The sequence below is a fragment of the Ylistrum balloti genome, unplaced genomic scaffold (genome assembly GCF_031769215.1).
Source record: "Ylistrum balloti isolate Yb309-2 unplaced genomic scaffold, AGI_CSIRO_Ybal_v1 Utg371748, whole genome shotgun sequence".
In the NCBI taxonomy this organism is placed as follows: domain Eukaryota; kingdom Metazoa; phylum Mollusca; class Bivalvia; order Pectinida; family Pectinidae; genus Ylistrum; species Ylistrum balloti.
In genome coordinates this window covers 203,882-223,697 of record NW_026782876.1, presented here as the reverse complement: position 1 = coordinate 223,697, position 19,816 = coordinate 203,882, and the positions used below count along the sequence as shown (strand labels likewise).

The following is a 19,816-nucleotide window of genomic DNA, read 5'->3' as shown; positions in this document are numbered from 1 at the left end:
ACAAATTTAGGTACAGCGCTTTGACAGAACAACTTAAAAATAGAAATTAAACCTGTACTGAAACCCACGAAGTCACAAGTAGGAGTATGACAAAAATACACGGGATTGAAACTACCATTTAATCTTAAACATACACAAAATCTTATTTTGATATTTTATTAAAATACGGCTAACACATTTAAAGAAGACGTCGTGTGGAAATGACATATCGACAGAAATGACACTAGATAATATAGATGCATTCGTCATTAAAATCACAGAGTGGAACCCGAAATAATAATGAGCACTTGCGATCTCTTATGTTCGAACTTTTGACAAAAGATATTCCAATATTCTTGTTATTGACTCCTTCAGTGACTAAAATCTGAATTGGGAAACATAGAAAGCTACCGAGAAAATACGGAGTCACATGGAAACCTTTTTCTAGGAGCGTTAAGTATTATTTCCTGCCCTTTATCAAAATCTTGGAAAACCAACTTCCTGGACAGGATGTTTATTAAATGCAAGACCGAAACAGCCGTATGATGCATTTTAATCCAGCTCTTGGCTTTATCTTATTCGAAATTTATATTAAAATGCGCTCTTAGCAAACGATCTGAGCATCATTAGATTGATTAGATGCTTTTTGGGTGATAAAATTCAAGAAGAATATCGAAAGTCTTTTGTAATAATTGAACAATTATTGGATCACGCTGTAAATATGTAGACATCTCATTTTTTTTAATTTGCCAGAAAGTAGAATATTTTTGCACCTAAAGGTGGGAATACATTGCAATTGGTATAAACAATACCTCAGAGCGGAGCGACTCTTACGATACTACGTGGGAAAGTTCAAATCTGTGTATATCGTTCGGAAATTGATGAAACATACATATTTTCTAAAGGATGAGTCATTATTAGAGGTATCAGTGAATAAAGCCTAAGGTAATGATAGATAATGATATAACATTTGAACGCATATGCGCACATTATAATGGAAAATTCAATGTTAGCGATTCAAAGAAAGTTTTAAGTATATGACCGATTTTTGGTTTCTAGTAAGGTTAGGGTTAAGAATACACAAATTGCCACCATAGAACTACACAATTTTTTATGCCAAATTTTCTGGAGCTCTGACAAGACTAATCTCTAAGGTATTACATAGAAATTGCAAACGCAGCAGTTAAGAATATATTTTATATTTACGAAAATATTCCTCGGAAGTGGGGAGGCCAGATGTAATAGAAAACGTCAGGTGGATCGAACAGAGAAACAGTCAACAAGCCAGTCAGCCAGTCAGTCATTCAGCCAGCCAGCTAGCCAGCCAACCAGCCAGCCAGTCAGTCGGGCCGACAAGGAATTAATATACCTGGTTATATAGTGTCAGGAGAAGAAAAAACATTTGATTTACCTCTGTAATGTGCCAAAACGCTGTGTCCGTTTTAACCAGTAGGTGTTGTCCGTGACAATCCCCCCCTTTACAAGGCACACCCTTCTCTGAGCGGTTGATGCCGTACAGGTCTACAGGGGTGTCGTATGGATTCAGGGAAAAACTACAGTGTAGTTTGTGTGTATGTTGAAAGTGCTGCTGGTCACTCATTTCCAATGCGTCACGAATAATCCCTTCGATTGAGAGCCTGACGTCTTTTCCACAATCTGCGGGAAGATGCGTTTCCGTTGGACTGAATACAGTCACGACAATAGTGGACCTCTCAGGCTGCATGGATAGGATCATTCTACAGAGGTCGTTGATCTCGAAACATCCAAAACCTCTATAAAGACAAACGTTACCACTGCTCGACCCCGTCTGGTCTATTTCAGTTGTTGTTTGGAGGCTTCTTGTTGACAATGATGTCGGCTTGTACGTCCTCAGGATGTGGGCAAAGATTCTATGAAACAACTCATCAGGAACATAAACATCGTTGAATACGAAGCATAATGCTTTAGAAACACCAAGCGATCTACTCTTCAGGCTGGTGATTTCTCTGGTTATTACGTCGATGTCTTGAAGCTCCACCAGTTTACTTGGAATGGTGAACGTCTCACTGAACTGTGGATGTTCAGTTTCGGGTCCTGAGATCAGCATTTTCACTATCAACCCAAATTTTTCCATCAGCGCCAAAAGAATGGATTTATGTGGAAGGAAAGCTTTATTCTTCTCCAGACGTAAGAGACCGTTAATCAGTTCCTGTGTCAACTCGCCCTTTGTTTGGTACTGCTCCTGGTGCTTGATCATTGAAAGGTCGTCTTTTGGGAGAAACTGGTCATCGGTAATCAGGATACTGAAGAAATCGGCAAGCCACTGGGGGTCGTTGATGACGTAGTCAAACTCCCGAAAATAAATCACAGACCTTGTGCAGTGAAGATATCTAAAATTAAATGTGTTATTTTACTCCAAAAATAAACATATGATCTACATAATAAAGAAATAAAATAGAAATCAATCAATATCAAAATACTTTCCAGTTTTTAAGCACAATAATTTATACCATATAACTACCAAAATTTACATTTCCGGACAAATTGGATTTGGACAGTTATTCGTTTTTCGAAGTAATGTATTTTGACTTTAAAAAAATTCAAATGAAAAAAAAATATCGGAAAGAAATTATATATTATTGAATAAGATATATTTTACACAACCGGGATGACGTCACCAAATTCATATGATAAGGGGAAATCGGAAACTGGTTAGCTTGTCATCATTTCCTCCATTAATCATCTTATCTGTAATGGTTATGTAAGTTGGTAATATCATGATACTTATAATCATCACTATTAAAATGTTTTCGACGACAATAACAATACAATTACATCTGAGGCATGCCTGAGATTGTCGATAGCATTTTAAGTAACGAATAACAGCCTAATAATACTATAGTTACCATTCCTACATTCCATTTACCATATGCATCATATCACGTGCTTCGTGCCTACAAGAATATACAGACGTCAGACACGGTGATATTGCTCCCGGTGGAGATATATATGTGTTGTACCTTGTGATGATACGGTATGAGCTTGACTGGTGGAGATACTCTGTAGGTTGTAACCTGATCACTTTTTTATTACTGAATGAGCCGGTCCTAAGCTGAGAAGAGTGGTGATAATGTGTAAGCTCCGTCTACTTGTGATAGCGAATGTCATTTACCTGGTGATAATACTCTGTGAGATGTGTATACTGATGATTCTTTGTGAGATGTGCCTGGTAATGATACTATGTGATATGTGCCTGGTGATGATACTGTGTGACATCTGCCTGGTGATGATACTGTGTGAGGGTTGCCTGGTAATGATACTGTGTGAGGGATGCCTGGTGATGATACTGTGTGAGTGTGTGTGAGATGTGTCCTGGTGATGATACTGTGTGAGATGTGCATGGTGATTATACCGTGTAAAATGTGCTTGGTAAGAATTCTATGTAAGATGTGCCTGATGATGAGACTGTGTGATATGTGTGCCTGGTGATGATACTGTGTGAGATGTGCCTGGGCATGATATTGAACGAGATGTGCCTGGTGATGGTACTGTGTGAGATGTGCCTGGTGATGATACTGTGTGGGACGTGGCTGGTGATGATACCGTGTGAGACGGGCCTGTTGATGATACCATGTGAGATGTGCCTGGTGATGATACTGTGTGAGATGTGCCTGCTGATGATACTGGGTCACATGTGCCTGGTGATGATACTTTGTGAGATGTGCCTGGTGATGGTACTGTGTGAGAGGTGCCTGGTGATGGTACTGTGTGAGATTTGCCTGATGATGATACTGTGTGACATGTGCCTGGTGATGATACTGTGTGAGAGGTGCCTGGTGATGATACTGTGTGAGATGTGCCTGATGATGATAATGTGTGAGTGAGGCCTGGTGATGATACTGTGTGAGGGATGCCTGGTGATGATACTGTATGAGATGTGTCTGGTGATGATACTGTGTGAGATGTGTCTGGTGATGATACTGTGTGAGATGTGCCTGGTGATGGTACTGTGTGAGATGTGCCTGGTGACTTTGTGAGATGTGCCTGGTAATAATATTGTGTGAAAGGTGAATGGTGATGACACTGTGTGAGATGTGAATGGTGATGATACTGTGTGAGATGTGCCTGGTGATGATATTGTGTGACATCTGCCTGGTGATGATACTGTGTGACATCTGCCTGGTGATGATACTGTGTGAGATGTGCCTGGTGATGATACTGTGTGATGATGTGCCTGGTGATGATATGATACTGGTGTGCCTGGTGATGATACTGTGTGAGATGTGCCTGGTGATGATACTGTGTGAGATGTGCCTGGTGATGATACTGTGTGAGATGTGCCTGGTGATGATACTGTGTGAGATGTGCCTGGTGATGATACTGTGTGACATGTGCCTGGTGATGATACTGTGTGCCTGGTGATGATACTGTGATGATATGACCTGTGTGATGATACTGTGTGAGATGTGCCTGGTGATGATACTGTGTGAGATGTGCCTGGTGATGATACTGTGTGAGATGTGCCTGGTGATGATACTGTGTGAGATGTGCCTGGTGATGATACTGTGTGTGATGTGTCTGTTGTTGGTTCTGTGTGTGTTTTTCCTGATGATTATACTGTGTGACATGTGCCTGGTGATGATACTGTGTGAATGGTGATGATACTGTGTGAGATGTGCCTCTTGATAATACTATGTGGGATGTGCCGGTTAATGATACTATGTGAGAGGTGCCTGGTGATGGTACTGTGTGAGATGTGCCTGATGATGATACTGTGTGACATGTGCCTGGTGATGATACTGTGTGAGATGTTTCCGATGATGGTACCGTGTGAGAGGTGCCTGGTGATGATACTGTGTGAAATGTGCCTTGTGATGATACTGTGTGAGATGTGTGTGAGATGTGCCTGGTGATAATACTGTATGAGATGTAAATGGTGATGATACTGTATGAGATGTGAATGGTGAAGATACTGTGTGAGATGTGCCTGGTGATGATACTGTGTGAGATGTGTGGTGATGATACTGTGTGAGATGTGTCCGGTGATGGTACTGTGTGAAAGGTGCCTGGTGATGATACTGTGTGACATGTACCTGGTGATGATACTGTGTAACATCTGCCTGGTGATGATACTGTGTGAAAGGTGCCCGGTGATGATGATACTGTGTGACATGTGCCTGGTGATGATACTGTGTGAGATGTGCCTGGTGATGATACTCTGTGAGATGTGCCTGGTGATGATACTGTGTGAGATGTGCCTGGTGATGATACTGTGTGAGATGTGCCTGGTGATGATACTGTGTGAGATGTGCCTGGTGATGATACTGTGTGAGATGTGCCTGGTGATGATACTGTGTGAGATGTGCCTGGTGATGATACTGTGTGAGATGTGCCTGGTGATGATACTGTGTGAGATGTGCCTGGTGATGATACTGTGTGAGATATGCCTGGTGATGATACTGTGTGAGATGTGTCCGGTAATGGTGCTGTGTGAGATGTGCCTGGTGATGATACTGTGTGACCTGTACCTGGTGATGATACTATGTGAGATGTGCTTGGTGATAATACTATGTGGGATGTGCCGGTTGATGATACTGTGTGAGAGGTGCCTGGTGATGATAATGTGTGTGATGTGTCTTGTAAGGATACTGTGTGAGATGTGCCTGGTAATGATACTGTGTGAGATGTGCCTTGTAATGATACTGTGTGAGATTAGACTGATGTTGATACTGTTTGAAATGTGCCTGATGATGACACTACTGTGTGAGATGTGCCTGGTTATGATATTGTATGAGATGTGCATGGTGATGATAATGTGTGAGATCAGCCTGGTGATGATACTGTATGAGATGTGAATGGTGATGATACTGTGTGACGTATGCCTGGTGATGATACTGTTTGGGATGTGCCTGGTGATGACACTGTGCGAGATGTGATGGTACTGTGTGATGTGTGATGATAATATGTGATATGTGCTTGGTGATAATACTGTATGAGATGTGTCTGTTGATGATACTGTGTGAGATGTGTCTGGCGCTAAAGTGTGAGATGTGCATGGTGATTATACAGTGTGATTTGTTCCTAGTGATGATACCGTGTGAGATGTACCTGGTGATGATACTTTGTGAAATGTTACTGGTGATGATACTGTGTGAGATGTGTTTGATGATGATATTGTGTGAGATGTACCTGGTGATGATACTGTATGATGTGCTTGGTGATGATACTCTGTGAGATGATGATGTGTGACCTGGTGATGATACTGTGTGAGATGTGCCTGATGATGATACTGTGTGAGATGTGCCTGATGATGATACTGTGTGACATTTGCCTGGTGATGATACTATGTGACCAGTGCCTGGTGATGATACTATGTGAGAGGTGCCTGGTGATGGTACTGTGTGACATGTGCCTGGTGATGATACTGTGTGAGATGTTTCCGGTGATGGTACCGTGTGAGAGGTGCCTGGTGATGATACTGTGTGAAATGTGCCTTGTGATGATACTGTGTGAGGGATGCCCGGTGACGATACTGTGTGAGGGATTCCTGGTGATGATACTGTGTATCTGATGTGAATGGTGATGATACTGTGCGAGATGTGTAATTTGATGATACTGTGTGATATGTGCCTGGTGATGATACTGTGTGAGATGTGCCTGTGATGTGTGAGATGGTGATGATACTGTGTGAGATGTGCCTGGTGATGATACTGTGTGACATGTGCCTGGTGATGATACTGTGTGAGGATACTGTGTGACATCTGCCTGGTGATGATACTGTGTGAGGGTTGCCTGGTAATGATACTGTGTGAGGGATGCCTGGTGATGATACTGTGTGAGATGTGCCTGATGATGATACTGTGTGAAATGTCCCTAGTGATGATACTCTGTGACATGTGTCCGGTGATGGTACTGTGTGACCTGTGCCTGGTGATGATACTGTGTGGGTTGTACCTGGTGATGATACTGTGTAATATGTGCCTGGTAATGATACTGTGTGACATCTGCCTGGTGATGATACTGTGTGATGTGAGATGTGGTACTGTGTGATGATACTGGGTGATGATACTGTGTGGGTTGTACCTGATGATGATACTGTGTGACATGTGCCTGGTGATGATACTGTGTAAGATGTGCCTGGTGATGGTACTGTGTTAGATGTGCCTGGTGATGATACTGTATGAGATGTGTCCGGTGATGGTACTGTGTGAGATGTGTGATGATACTGTGTGAGATGATGATACTGTGTGACATGTGCCTGGTGATGATACTGTGTGAGATGTGCCTGGTGATGATATTGTGTGAGATGTGCCTGGTGATGATACTGTGTGAGATGTGCCTGGTGATGATACTGTGTGAGATGTGCCTGGTGATGATACTGTGTGAGATGTGCCTGGTGATGATACTGTGTGAGATGTGCCTGGTGATGATACTGTGTGAGATGTGCCTGGTGATGATACTGTGTGAGATGTGCCTGGTGATGATACTGTGTGAGATAAGCCTGGTGATGATACTGTGTGAGATGTGCCTGGTGATGATACTGTGTGAGATTTGCCTGGTGATGCTACTGTGATGTGTGTGAGCTGTGTGACATGTGCCTGGTGATGATACTATGTGAGATGTGCCTGGTGATAATACTATGTGGGATGTGCCGGTTGATGATACTGTGTGAGATGTGCCTGATGATGATACTGTGTGACATTTGCCTGGTGATGATACTGTGTGAGTTGTACCTGATGATGATACTGTGTGGGATGTGCCGGTTGATGATACTGTGTGAGAGGTGCCTGGTGATGATACTGTGTGACATGTGCCTGGTGATGATACTGTGTGATATGTGCCTGGTGATGGTACTGTGTAAGATGTGCCTGGTGAAGATAATGTGTGAGATCAGCCTAGTGATGATACTATATGAGATGTGAATGGTGATGATACTGTGTGAGATGTGCCTCTTGATAATACTATGTGGGATGTGCCTGGTGATGATACTGTGTGACATGTGCCTGGTGATGATACTGTGTGAGAGGTGCCTGGTGATGATACTGTGTGAGATGTGCCTGGTGATGATACTGTGTGAGATGTGCCTGGTGATGATACTGTGTGAGATGTGCCTGGTGATGATACTGTGTGAGATGTGCCTGGTGATGATACTGTGTGAGGTGTGCCTGGTGATGATACTGTGTGAGATGTCCCTGGTGATGATACTGTGTGAGATGTGCCTGGTGATGATACTGTGTGAGATGTGCCTGGTGATGATACTGTGTGAGATGTGCCTGGTGATGATACTGTGTGAGATGTGCCTGGTGATGATACTGTGTGAGATGTGCCTGGTGATGATACTGTGTGAGATGTGCCTGGTGATGATACTGTGTGAGATGTGCCTGGTGATGATACTGTGTGAGAGTTGCCTGGTGATGATACTGTGTGAGATGTGCCTGGTGATGATACTGTGTGATGCCTGGTGATGATACTGTGTGAGATGTGCCTGGTGATGATACTGTGTGAGATGTGCCTGGTGATGATACTGTGTGAGATGTGCCTGGTGATGATGATACTGTGTGATGATACTGTGTGAGATGTGCCTGGTGATGATACTGTGTGAGATGTGCCTGGTGATGATACTGTGTGAGATGTGTCCTGGTGATGATACTGTGTGAGATGTGCCTGGTGATGATACTGTGTGAGATGTGCCTGGTGATGATACTGTGTGAGATGTGCCTGGTGATGATACTGTGTGAGATGTGATGATACCTGTGATGATGATGATGATACTGTGTGAGATGCCTGGTGATGATACTGTGTGATGTGCCTGGTGATGATACTGTGTGAGATGTGCCTGGTGATGATACTGTGTGAGATGTGCCTGGTGATGATACTGTGTGACATGTGCCTGGTGATGATGATGTCCGGTGATGGTACTGTGTGAGAGGTGCCCGCTGATGATACTGTGTGACATTTGCCTGGTGAGGATACTGTGTGATGATACTGTGTGAGATGTTTCCGGTGATGGTACCGTGTGAGAGGTGCCTGGTGATGATACTGTGTGAAATGTGCCTTGTGATGATACTGTGTGACATTTGCCTGGATGTGCCTGGTGATAATACCATGTGGGATGTGCCGGTTGATGATACTGTGTGAGAGGTGCCTGCTGATGATACTGTGTGACATTTGCCTGGTGATGATACTGTGTGAGATATACCTGGTGATGATACTGTGTGGGTTGTACCTGTTGATGATACTGTGTGACATGTGTCTGGTGCTGATACTGTGATATGTGCCTGGTGATGATACTGTGTGAGGGATGCCTGGTGATGATACTGTGTGAGATGTGTCTGGTGATGATACTGTGTGAGATGTGCCTGGTGATGATACTGTGTGAGATGTGCCTGGTGATGATATTGTGTGAGAGATGACTGGTGATAATACTGTGTGAGATGTGTGTGTATGGTGATGACACTGTGTCAGAAGAGCTTGGTGATGATAATGTGTGAGATGTGCCTGGTGATGATACTGTGTGAGATGTGAATGATGATGATACTGTGTGACATGTGCCTGGTGATGATAATGTGTGAGATGTGTCCGGTAATGGTACTGTGTGACATGTGCCTGGTGATGATAATGTGTGAGATGTGTCCGGTAATGGTACTATGTGAGATATGCCTGGTGATGATACTGTGTGAGATGTGCCTGATGATGATACTGTGTGACATTTGCCTGGTGATGATACTGTGTGAGATGTGTCCGGTGATGGTACTGTGTGAAAGGTGCCCGGTGATGATACAGTGTGACATGTGCCTGGTGATGATACTGTGTGAGATGTGCCTGGTGATGATACTGTGTGAGATGTGCCTGGTGATGATACTGTGTGACCTGTGCCTGGTGATGATACTATGTGAGATATGCCTGGTGATAATACTATTTGAGATGTGCCTGATGATGATACTGTGTGACATGTGCCTGGTGATGATACTGTGTGAGATGTGTCCGGTGATGGTACTGTGTGAGAGGTGCCTGGTGATGATACTGTGTGACATGTGCCTGGTGATGATACTGTGTGATATGTGCCTGGTGATGGTACTGTGCCTGGTGATGATACTGTGTAGATGTGCCTGGTGATGATACTGTGTGAGATGTGAATGATGATGACTGTGTGACATGTGCCTGTGATGATAATGTGTGAGATGTGTCCTGGTGATGATACTGTGTGACATGTGCCTGGTGATGATACAGTGTGACCTGGTGATGATAATCTGTGAAATGTGTCTGGTTATGATACTGTATAAGATGCCTGGTGATGATACTGTGTGAGATGGGTCCGATGATGGTACTGTGTGAGAGGTGCCTGGTGATGATACTGTGTGACATGTGCCTGGTGATGATACTATGTGAGATGTGCCTGATGATGATAATGTGTGAGTGAGGCCTGGTGATGATACTGTGTGAGGGATGCCTGGTGATGATACTGTGTGAGGGATGCCTGGTGATGATACTGTGTGATATGTGCCTGGTGATGATACTGTGTGAGGGATGCCTGGTGATGATATTATATGAGAGAAGCCTGGTTATGATACTGTGTGAAGGATGCCTGGTGATGATACTGTGTGGGTTGTACCTGTTGATGATACTTTGTGACATGTGCATGGCGATGGCACGGTGTGAAATGTGCCTGGTGATGATACTGTGTGAGGGATGCCCGGTGATGATACTGTGTGAGGGATGCCTGGTGATGATACTGTATGAGATGTGTCTGGTGATGATACTGTGTGAGAGGTGCCTGGTGATGATACTGTGTGAGATGTGCCTGATGATGATACTGTGTGACATGTGCCTGGTGATGATACTGTGTGATATGTGCCTGGTGTTGGTACTGTGTGAGAGGTGCCTTGTGATAATAATATGTGATATATACCTGGTGATGATACTGTGTGGGTTGTACCTAGTGTTGATACTGTGTGACATGTGTCTGGTGCTGATACTGTGTGATATGTGCCTGGTGATGACACTGTGTGATATTTGTCCGGTGATGGTACTGTTTGAAAGGTGCCTGGTGATGATACTGTGTGAGGGATGCCTGGTGATGATACTGTGTAAGGGATGCCTGGTGATGATACTGTGTAAAAAGAGCCTGGTGATGATACTCTATGAGATGTGAATGGTGATGATACTTAGTGAGATGTGTAATTTGATGATACTATGTGACATGTGCCTGGTGATGATACTATGTGAGATGTGCCTGGTGATGATACTGTGTGAGATGTGCCTGGTGATGATACTGTGTGAGATGTGCCTGGTGATGATACTGTGTGAGATGTGCCTGGTGATGATACTGTGTGACATGTGCCTGGTGATGATACTGTGTGACATCTGCCTGGTGATGATACTGTGTGAGGGATGCCTGGTGATGATACTGTGTGAGGGATGCCTGGTGATGATACTGTATGAGATGTGAATGGTGATGATACTGTGTGAGATGTGCCTGGTGATAATAATTTGTGAGATATACCTGGTGATGATACTGTGTGAGATGTGCCTGGTGATGATACTGTGTGAGATGTGCCTGGTGATGATACTGTGTGAGATGTGCCTGGTGATGATACTGTGTGAGATGTGCCTGGTGATGATACTGTGTGAGATCAGCCTGATGATGATACTGTATCAGATGTGAATGGTGATGATACTGTGTGAGATGTGTAATTTGATGATACTGTGTGACATGTGCCTGGTGATGATACTATGTGAGATGTGTCTGGTGATGATACTGTGTGAGATGTGTCTAGTGATGTGCCTGGTGATGATACTGTGTGAGGGATGCCTGGTGATGATACTGTGTGAGGGATGCCTGGTGATGATACTGTATGAGATGTGTCTGGTGATGATACTGTGTGAGATGTGTCTGGTGATGATACTGTGTGAGGGATGCCTGGTGATGATACTGTATAAGATGTGTCTGGTGATGATATTTTATAAGATGTGTCTGGTGATGATACTGTGTGAGATCAGCCTGGTGATGATACTGTGTGAGGGATGCCTGGTGATGATATTATATGAGAGAAGCCTGGTGATGATACTGTGTGAAGGATGCCTGGTGATGATACTGTGTGAGATGTGCCTGGTGATGATACTGTGTGACATGTGCCTGGTGATGATACTGTGTAAGGGAAGCCTGGTGATTATACTGTGTGAGGGATTCCTGGTGATGATACTGTATGAGATGTGTCTGGTGATGATACTGTGTGAGATGTGTCTGGTTAATGATACTATGTGAGAGGTGCCTGGTGATGGTACTGTGTGACATTTGCCTGGTGATGGTACTGTGTGACATGTGCCTGGTGATGGTACTGTGTGAGATGTGCCTGGTGATGATAATATGTGAGATGTGCCTGGTGATAATACTGTATGAGATGTGAATGGTGATGATACTGTGTGAGATGTGCCTGGTGATAATACTTTGTGTGTCTGGTGATGATACTGTATAAGATGTGTCTGGTGATGATACTGTGTGAGATGTGTCTGGTGATGATACTGTGTGAGGGATGCCTGGTGATGATATTGTATGAGAGATGTTTGGTGATGATACTGTGTAAGAAGAGCCTGGTGATGATATTGTATAAGATGTGCCTGGTGATGGTACTGTGTGAGATGTGCCTGGTGATGATACTGTGTGAGATGTGCCTGATGATGATACTGTGTGACATGTGCCTGGTGATGATACTGTGTGAGATGTGAATTGTGATGATACTGTGTGAGAGGTGCCCGCTGATGATACTGTGTGACATGTGCCTGGTGATGATACTGTGTGACCTGTACCTGGTGATGATACTATGTGAGATGTGCCTGGTGATAATACTATGTGGGATGTGCCGGTTGATGATACTGTGTGAGAGGTGCCTGGTGATGATACTACTGGTGATGACACTGTGCGAGATGTGAGTGGTGATGACACTGTGTGAGATGTAAATGGTGATGGCACAATATGAAATGTGCCTGGTGATAATACTATGTTTGATGTACATGATGATGATACTGTGTGAGAGGTTCCTGGTGATGATAATGTGTGAAATGTTACTATTAATGGTTCTGTGTGAGATGTGCCAGGTATTGATACTCTGTGAAATGTGCCTGGTGATGGTACTGTTTGAGATGTACCTGGTGATGGTACAATATGAAATGTGCCTGGTGATGATACTCTGTGAAATGTGTCTGGTTATGATACTGTATAAGATGTGAATGGTGATGATACTGTGTGAGATGTTCCTGGTGATAATACTATATGTGTTATGTTACTGTGTGTGGTGATAATGTGTGATATGTGCCTGGTGATGATACTGTGTGGGATGGGCCTGGTGATGATAATGTGTGAGATGATGTCCTGGTAATGATACTGTGTGAGATGTGCCTGGTTGTGATACTCTGTGAAATGTGCCTGGTGATGGTATTTTGTGAAATGTGCCTGGTGATGGTACTGTGTGACATGTGCCTGGTGATAATACTATGTATGATGTGCCTGGTGATGATACTGTGTGGGATGTGCCTGGTGATGATAATGTATATGATGTGCCGGGTGATGATACTGTGTGAAATGTTACTAGTGATGATACTGTGTGAGATGTGCCTGGTGATAATATTATGTGAGATGAGCCTGGTGATGATAGTGTGTAAGATGTGTCTCGTGATGATACTTAGTGAGATGTGACTGGTGATGATATTGTGTTTGCCTGTTGAGGATACTGTTTGAACTGTGCCTGGTTATCTTATTTTAAGAGAGATTTATGTGACGAAGATGGGGTTCTAGTTTCAAATAGATTAATGTCCATCAAATAGTGTGTTCTATTTGAATTCATTGGATGAGAACGAATCTTAGATATAAACGTCTACGACCTCTGTTTAATAAATATATGTTTTATCAGTTCGTATTGGTAAGGTCTAACGCGGAATCATGTATATCAAGCCTACCTTAGGAGTGTGGTTCAAAATGAAACAATTAACATTTCATTTCAAATTTTAAATAAGACTCTTTGATTATTTTACATAAAGTATCCTACCCCTTTGTGGTTTTTGTGGTTCAGAAATATCAATGTCCTACTGAAGTAGACTAAGGTTAAGTTGTAGTGGTATAACTCGAGTTTTCTGTTGCTAGGATCATTAAAACGGAATTATTTACATTATATCCCCAAGGCACAAAGTAACTGTAGTACAGTTAACGCATTCATAATACTTACCTTTGTCTTAAGTTTATATATCGTTCAAATTTAACAATTATATGATGATATCTTCATATTGTTATAAAATTTTTGAAACTTTGGCCTAAAATTGCGTCTCATAGAATTCTGTATAATGAATAATGCAGTATACAACGTTTGATTACGTAAGTGTGATATAAAGAATGTTGATATCAGCATCTATTATTGGAAACAGCTTTATGTATCTATTCATTTTTGGTTCACACATACTTACTCCAGGGCATGTTTGATTTCATTTACATCAGACAATGGCGCTGTAGATGATTTGTTCATCTTGATAATCTCTTCCATTTTGAGTATCCTTGTTCCTTTTTCTCTTGCTTGAAGTAAATCCATCTCGAGTTTTAACCACGTGGTAGGGAGTTGTCTTTCCCACTGATCCTGATGAACAGCGACTTCTGTGATTAAATCTCTTAACATTTTTAGGTCTGTGGCTTCATTTCCGAGGCTGTTGTCGACTGCACAGAACTTGACAAATTGGTGAGATGAGAGCTCGGGAAATTTGGAGATACTTGACCGTATGTTCTGTTGCTGTTTGTCGTAGTCCTGGGGAAAATTTAGAGACACATCTTTCAAAATATTCATGTTTGTGCTATGTCTAAAAAGATGAAATTATCAACTTTGTTTGTTTTGAACATTACGAAACAAGTTATTTTAATCAATATTAATCGTACATTTTTGTTGACACTCCGTCACTTTGTCAAAGGAATTTTGAAATAGCTATATTAATGACTTGCGCCGTAAATAAAGCATCCTCAAAAGAAAGGAAAACGATAGAATAATTAGAAAATGTTTAAGTTTTAGGCTTGAAATGTTCAATATTACAAGCTTGTAATTGCTATTACATACCGCGTTGTTTTCCTTCAGTTTATCAAGAAACGTGCCTACGAAAATGATCGGAGGAGCACATGTTCTCGTTTTAGGTGCATTCAGTTCAACTGAGGAAAACGTGCCGATCATTCTGATCCATTTTTTCAGGCGGACTGTATAAAAAGTGAATACATGATTGACAATAAAACAAAAAGGACAAATAATAATGACAAACAAAACTAGACAACATAGGTAACGACAAAGGTGGTATTGTGGAAAATAGAGAGAACAAACGTGATGAATCAAAGAGACGGAGACCAGAGGCCAAATCAAATACTTACTCGTAGACTCATTGCAATTACGAATCAGGCTCTGAGGTGTCCCAGAGTAGCTACAAGTGCAAAACTAAAAAATCGCAGGAAAGCAACCAGACATTGGACGGTTGCAGTGAAGCTAAAAGACTCTGTGAGTGACCTCAGAGAAGCTGCATGAGAGGTAGAATAATCAACGACTAGGTAGACCCTCAACGATATGTTGAAACATAATATTATAAAAGAATATTCTATTACTATAAGACTGGAGTTAGAATTCCCTAAGAATATAAAATGAATAGAATTCTCGAAGAACTAAATCCCCGATAATTAAATGACATATCCAGGCACAAATCCAACAAAGCGATCAGAATGAGATGTCCCCCTACCATATTACATCTATAATAAAAAATCATCAAATAAGGTTAATCAATGCGTGATTAGCGTACATGGGATAATACGAATAGCATGTGTAATAAATGTTGGATTGCTCAATCACCCTCGATAACTGATATTATGTTGTGGGGGCTCAAAAATCCCTAGCATGGCATTCTATCAGGACAATGCTGATTGGTCAATCAACAGGATCCCTCAGACTTCATTAACATACTTACATACACATATATAGTCTGAAACTACACAATTACTGCATATATGCACTATATAGTTAAACAAGGAAACTTTTTGTATATAAACTATAGTTTAATATTTTCGTAGGACAAACAAAGTGGAAAACGGATATGTGGTTATATAAAACACAAAGAAAACACACATAACTAATTGGGGATAAGATGACGAGAAAGACTTTGCCAAGTAAAACCGAATGTTAGGTAGACCATAAGAAGTTTAAATCTCTATCGACGTGTGTGTCCTTAAATAAATAAATTAAAAATAATAAATGAATAGAAAAAATGATACAATTAGCACAACCCCCACCATTAACCCTTCACATTTACATATATAGAGTTAAAATAAAGATGGTGATTATGCCTTAGATAAAATGCTGTATTGTAAATCCTATGTATTGTTCACATTAGTTGTAATAACTTTTCAAGTCCGTGCCTTGTATCTTTAATGTATATGTTTACTACAGAATTGTCCCACTTGTATCATTTCGTGAACATTTAGAATAACTAGGAAACCAAGTGAACTGCACGAGAGCAGAGAAAATAAATTGTATAATACATTGCCGATTTGTACATAAGACCCTTTATATGAGGGTCATCTTTGGGGTAATTAGTCTGTAGATGATCAATTTATGCAACCGTGATTAATTAAACGATCTTTTCACTCTGACAATGCAGAGTTTTATTTTGCACTAGCCGGGCACTAGCCGGTTTCGACGATTGAATATAAATCAAGTATTTTGTTAAGCAGTGAACGTCTGTACCAATTCCCCAAGTGTAAAATCACTGTTCAGTTGCTTACCTGTTTCCAGCTTATCTTTGAGAAAGTCTGTCAGTCTAAAGACTAGTAGATACACGCCGTGTGATGAAATAAAAACGTTGTGTGAAGCCTGGAAAGGCGTTTGTCCACCCATATCCCACAGGGACAGGAATGCCAACTCAGAGTCAGCATGACGTGAAGCCGTTAAGACTGCTCTTGCCTCTTTATGTTGTTCAAAAGATACTTCTCGTACAGACACTTGCTTTCTTGTGCTGCCTTCGGTCACTAATAACATATTTGTAATTTTTATTGCTAGTTTAATAGTAACGGTATTTGGATAAACGTGTGCCAAGCTTCCAGCTCATATCTCAGAACTGTTTTTGTGAAACATACCTATCTTAACTACTTTATTTCAGCGTTCAAGATATATATCTAGCGCCATGTGGTTTTGATGTTGAAAATTCGTCATCAGTGCTAGAGCCATTTAGGCATGTCCTGCAACTGGCGTGATTTAATTTTTTCAACTTTGATTTTCTTTATATTGTGTTTACGTAAGAAGCCAATCGTTTTTTATTATTCTTTTTATTATAACTGATAATTGCAAAGTACAATATATCTCTCTCATTTCTTATTGTGATATTGGAAAATTGATATATATCTTTGTACCATATATCTGAAATTGTCTTGCTTGTGGCAGTAATGTGGGTTGCTGAAATTAGAATTGAAGACTGGATATTCGAATAACGAATCCTTGAGATTCGAGATTTCATAACGGGTATTCGAATATTCGATGCGCTCGATTCCTTTATGGAATATCAAATAAATCACCTGCTAACTTTAGCCCCTAGGTAATGGTATAAATCTAGGCACTGTTTTACAAATATACCGAAGTGTAAACGTCAATTTCGTTGGTAGGTCTATATAGAGGATACACACCGGAAATGTAAATATATTAAGATAAATGGTAAGTGTATTATAGTTAATTACAGACCACTTTTGTAGGTATCTGTATTAAAACATCGACACTCAACTAAATTTTGTTTATTATTCCACGAATTATTTAGCGAAAACATTGATTCAATGTAATTCTGTGATATATCTAGATGTGTTTTTCCCTCAATGCCGTTGTTCAATAGTCTACCGTCAAACATGTACACAGACACCTTGTAACCTCTCCCTACATACAAATATACAATTATATAACAACAGTCACGTGATTAAACATTAGAATATGAAATATGAAGAAATCAGATAATCATTTGTAGTACTACATATAGCTTAATCAATTATAGATTATAAATTTACGAGAGAGAGAGAGAGAGAGAGAGAGAGAGAGAGAGAGAGAGAGCTTTCAAAGTATCTCGAATATTTGATATAACTGTCTCATCGTAGAATATTATAATGTTAAATGTGATGGAGGATAATGATGTTTAAGTTTTCTTAATGCATCTTTGATCTTGAGTCTGCTATCGAACCAGACAGTGTAAAAATGTTTGCTCTAGCCGAAACTTATATGCTACCTATTTCAACAATAAAATTTATTTTCACGACACTTTTGACGTCAAGCAATAATTAGCATGGTGGAGTTCTGTTGCCATGCTAACATGTAGGGAAAATGCAGGTTACAAAAGAGGCGCTGATAAAGTGATACAAAGAGAATTTACTACGTTAAGAAAACTTGAATTCAACACTACTGATATTACTATTTGTCAGTTTATATTTTGGTGGGTGATCATGTGTATATCTTTTATAATTTCTCGACTATTCGACTTCATTTGTGTATATATCATGATAAAAAGAAAATATTTGCAAAAGGCAGTAACGGTAACCAATACTAGCAGTTATTTAGTCCTGTTCCAGAACTGAAACAACACGCTCTTACACATTTTGAAATAAATAAAGAGAAATATTATTATTGAAAAATATGATATGAAATATGTGTTTCTTCATTATAATGCCTTATGATGATATTTGGATGCTTTTGGACTGATGATATGGAATATGTGTTTCTTCAATATAATGCCTTTTGATGATATTTGGATGCTTGTGGACTGATGATATGGAATATGTGTTTCTTCAATATAATGCCTTTTGATGATATTTGGATACTTGTGGACTGATGATATGGAATATGTGCTTGACTATTCTATAAGTACAACTTTATCGTTGGTAGTGTTGGTAGCTACGATATTCTTAAATGTTTTGCAGACTGATCTCTGGTCAGCGCCAAACGAGTGTAAAATAGGTTATGTTTTAAGGATGAAGCTTATTACATTTAATACTCTGAATCTACTGTACATTACCTTTTTTGGAACCATTTTTTTCGCTTGTGTCTTGGTTTCTCCTCACAGCTCCCAAACGAGCTTTCACTACATCATCAGGCAATCGGTTACTTTCACACTTCCATGTTCTGGAATTCAAGTCAACTGAGAAACATTGTGGACGTACCACAGCTCCTACAGTTGGCTCTCTCGAGTTGAGGACGACAGATTCATTCTTAAGACGGCGACATATGGTAGTTTTACCGGTACCTTCTTTGCCGGTTAAAACCACCCGTATGTGTCGATATTTTTCTTTTAATCCATGGTATATTTCTAGATACTGATTAAATTCTCTGCGACCTGAATTGAGAGGGACAAAATGTACCACACCTTCCATAAGTAAAAGCGTTAACACAAGCAATATGATTCTATCAATTTATCAGTTAATTTATTTTGAAACACGGTGCTAGATTAGAAATATAGTTGCAATATATATATATTCCAAACAGGAAAATAAATCGTTGAAATTTAAGTTAAAATATTTTGTCTGCCAATGAAAATTTAATCCTAAATTTTGCCGTAAACATTAATTAATATATAACTTTGTACCATATATCTGAAATTGTCTTGCTTATGCCAGACACGTAGGTGGCTGAAATTAGAATTGAAGACTGGATATTCAAATAAGGAATCCTTGGGATTGGAGATTCGATAACGGGTATTCAGATATCCAATCCGCTCGATTCGTTAATGGAATATCAAATAAATCACCTGCTAACTTTAGCCCCTCGGTAATGGTATAAATCTAGGTACTGGTTTACAAATATCTTCATCTCGTCAGCATTGTTAT

General features: G+C 40.6%; 1 protein-coding gene across 1 annotated transcript; it reads right to left on the bottom strand.

Annotated features, from left to right (window-relative positions):
• Nucleotides 1-1,390: 1,390 nt before the first annotated feature.
• Nucleotides 1,391-19,363, bottom strand: LOC132563492 (probable serine/threonine-protein kinase roco4; the record flags this gene model as incomplete). The annotated part of the gene is made up of 5 exons (XM_060228251.1): nt 19,009-19,363; nt 16,748-16,981; nt 15,048-15,181; nt 14,413-14,744; nt 1,391-2,348 (listed from the first exon to the last, which is right to left on the bottom strand). Coding segments are annotated over exons 1-5 (2,013 nt in total), but the record flags the coding sequence as incomplete, so codon positions are not given.
• Nucleotides 19,364-19,816: the final 453 nt, after the last annotated feature.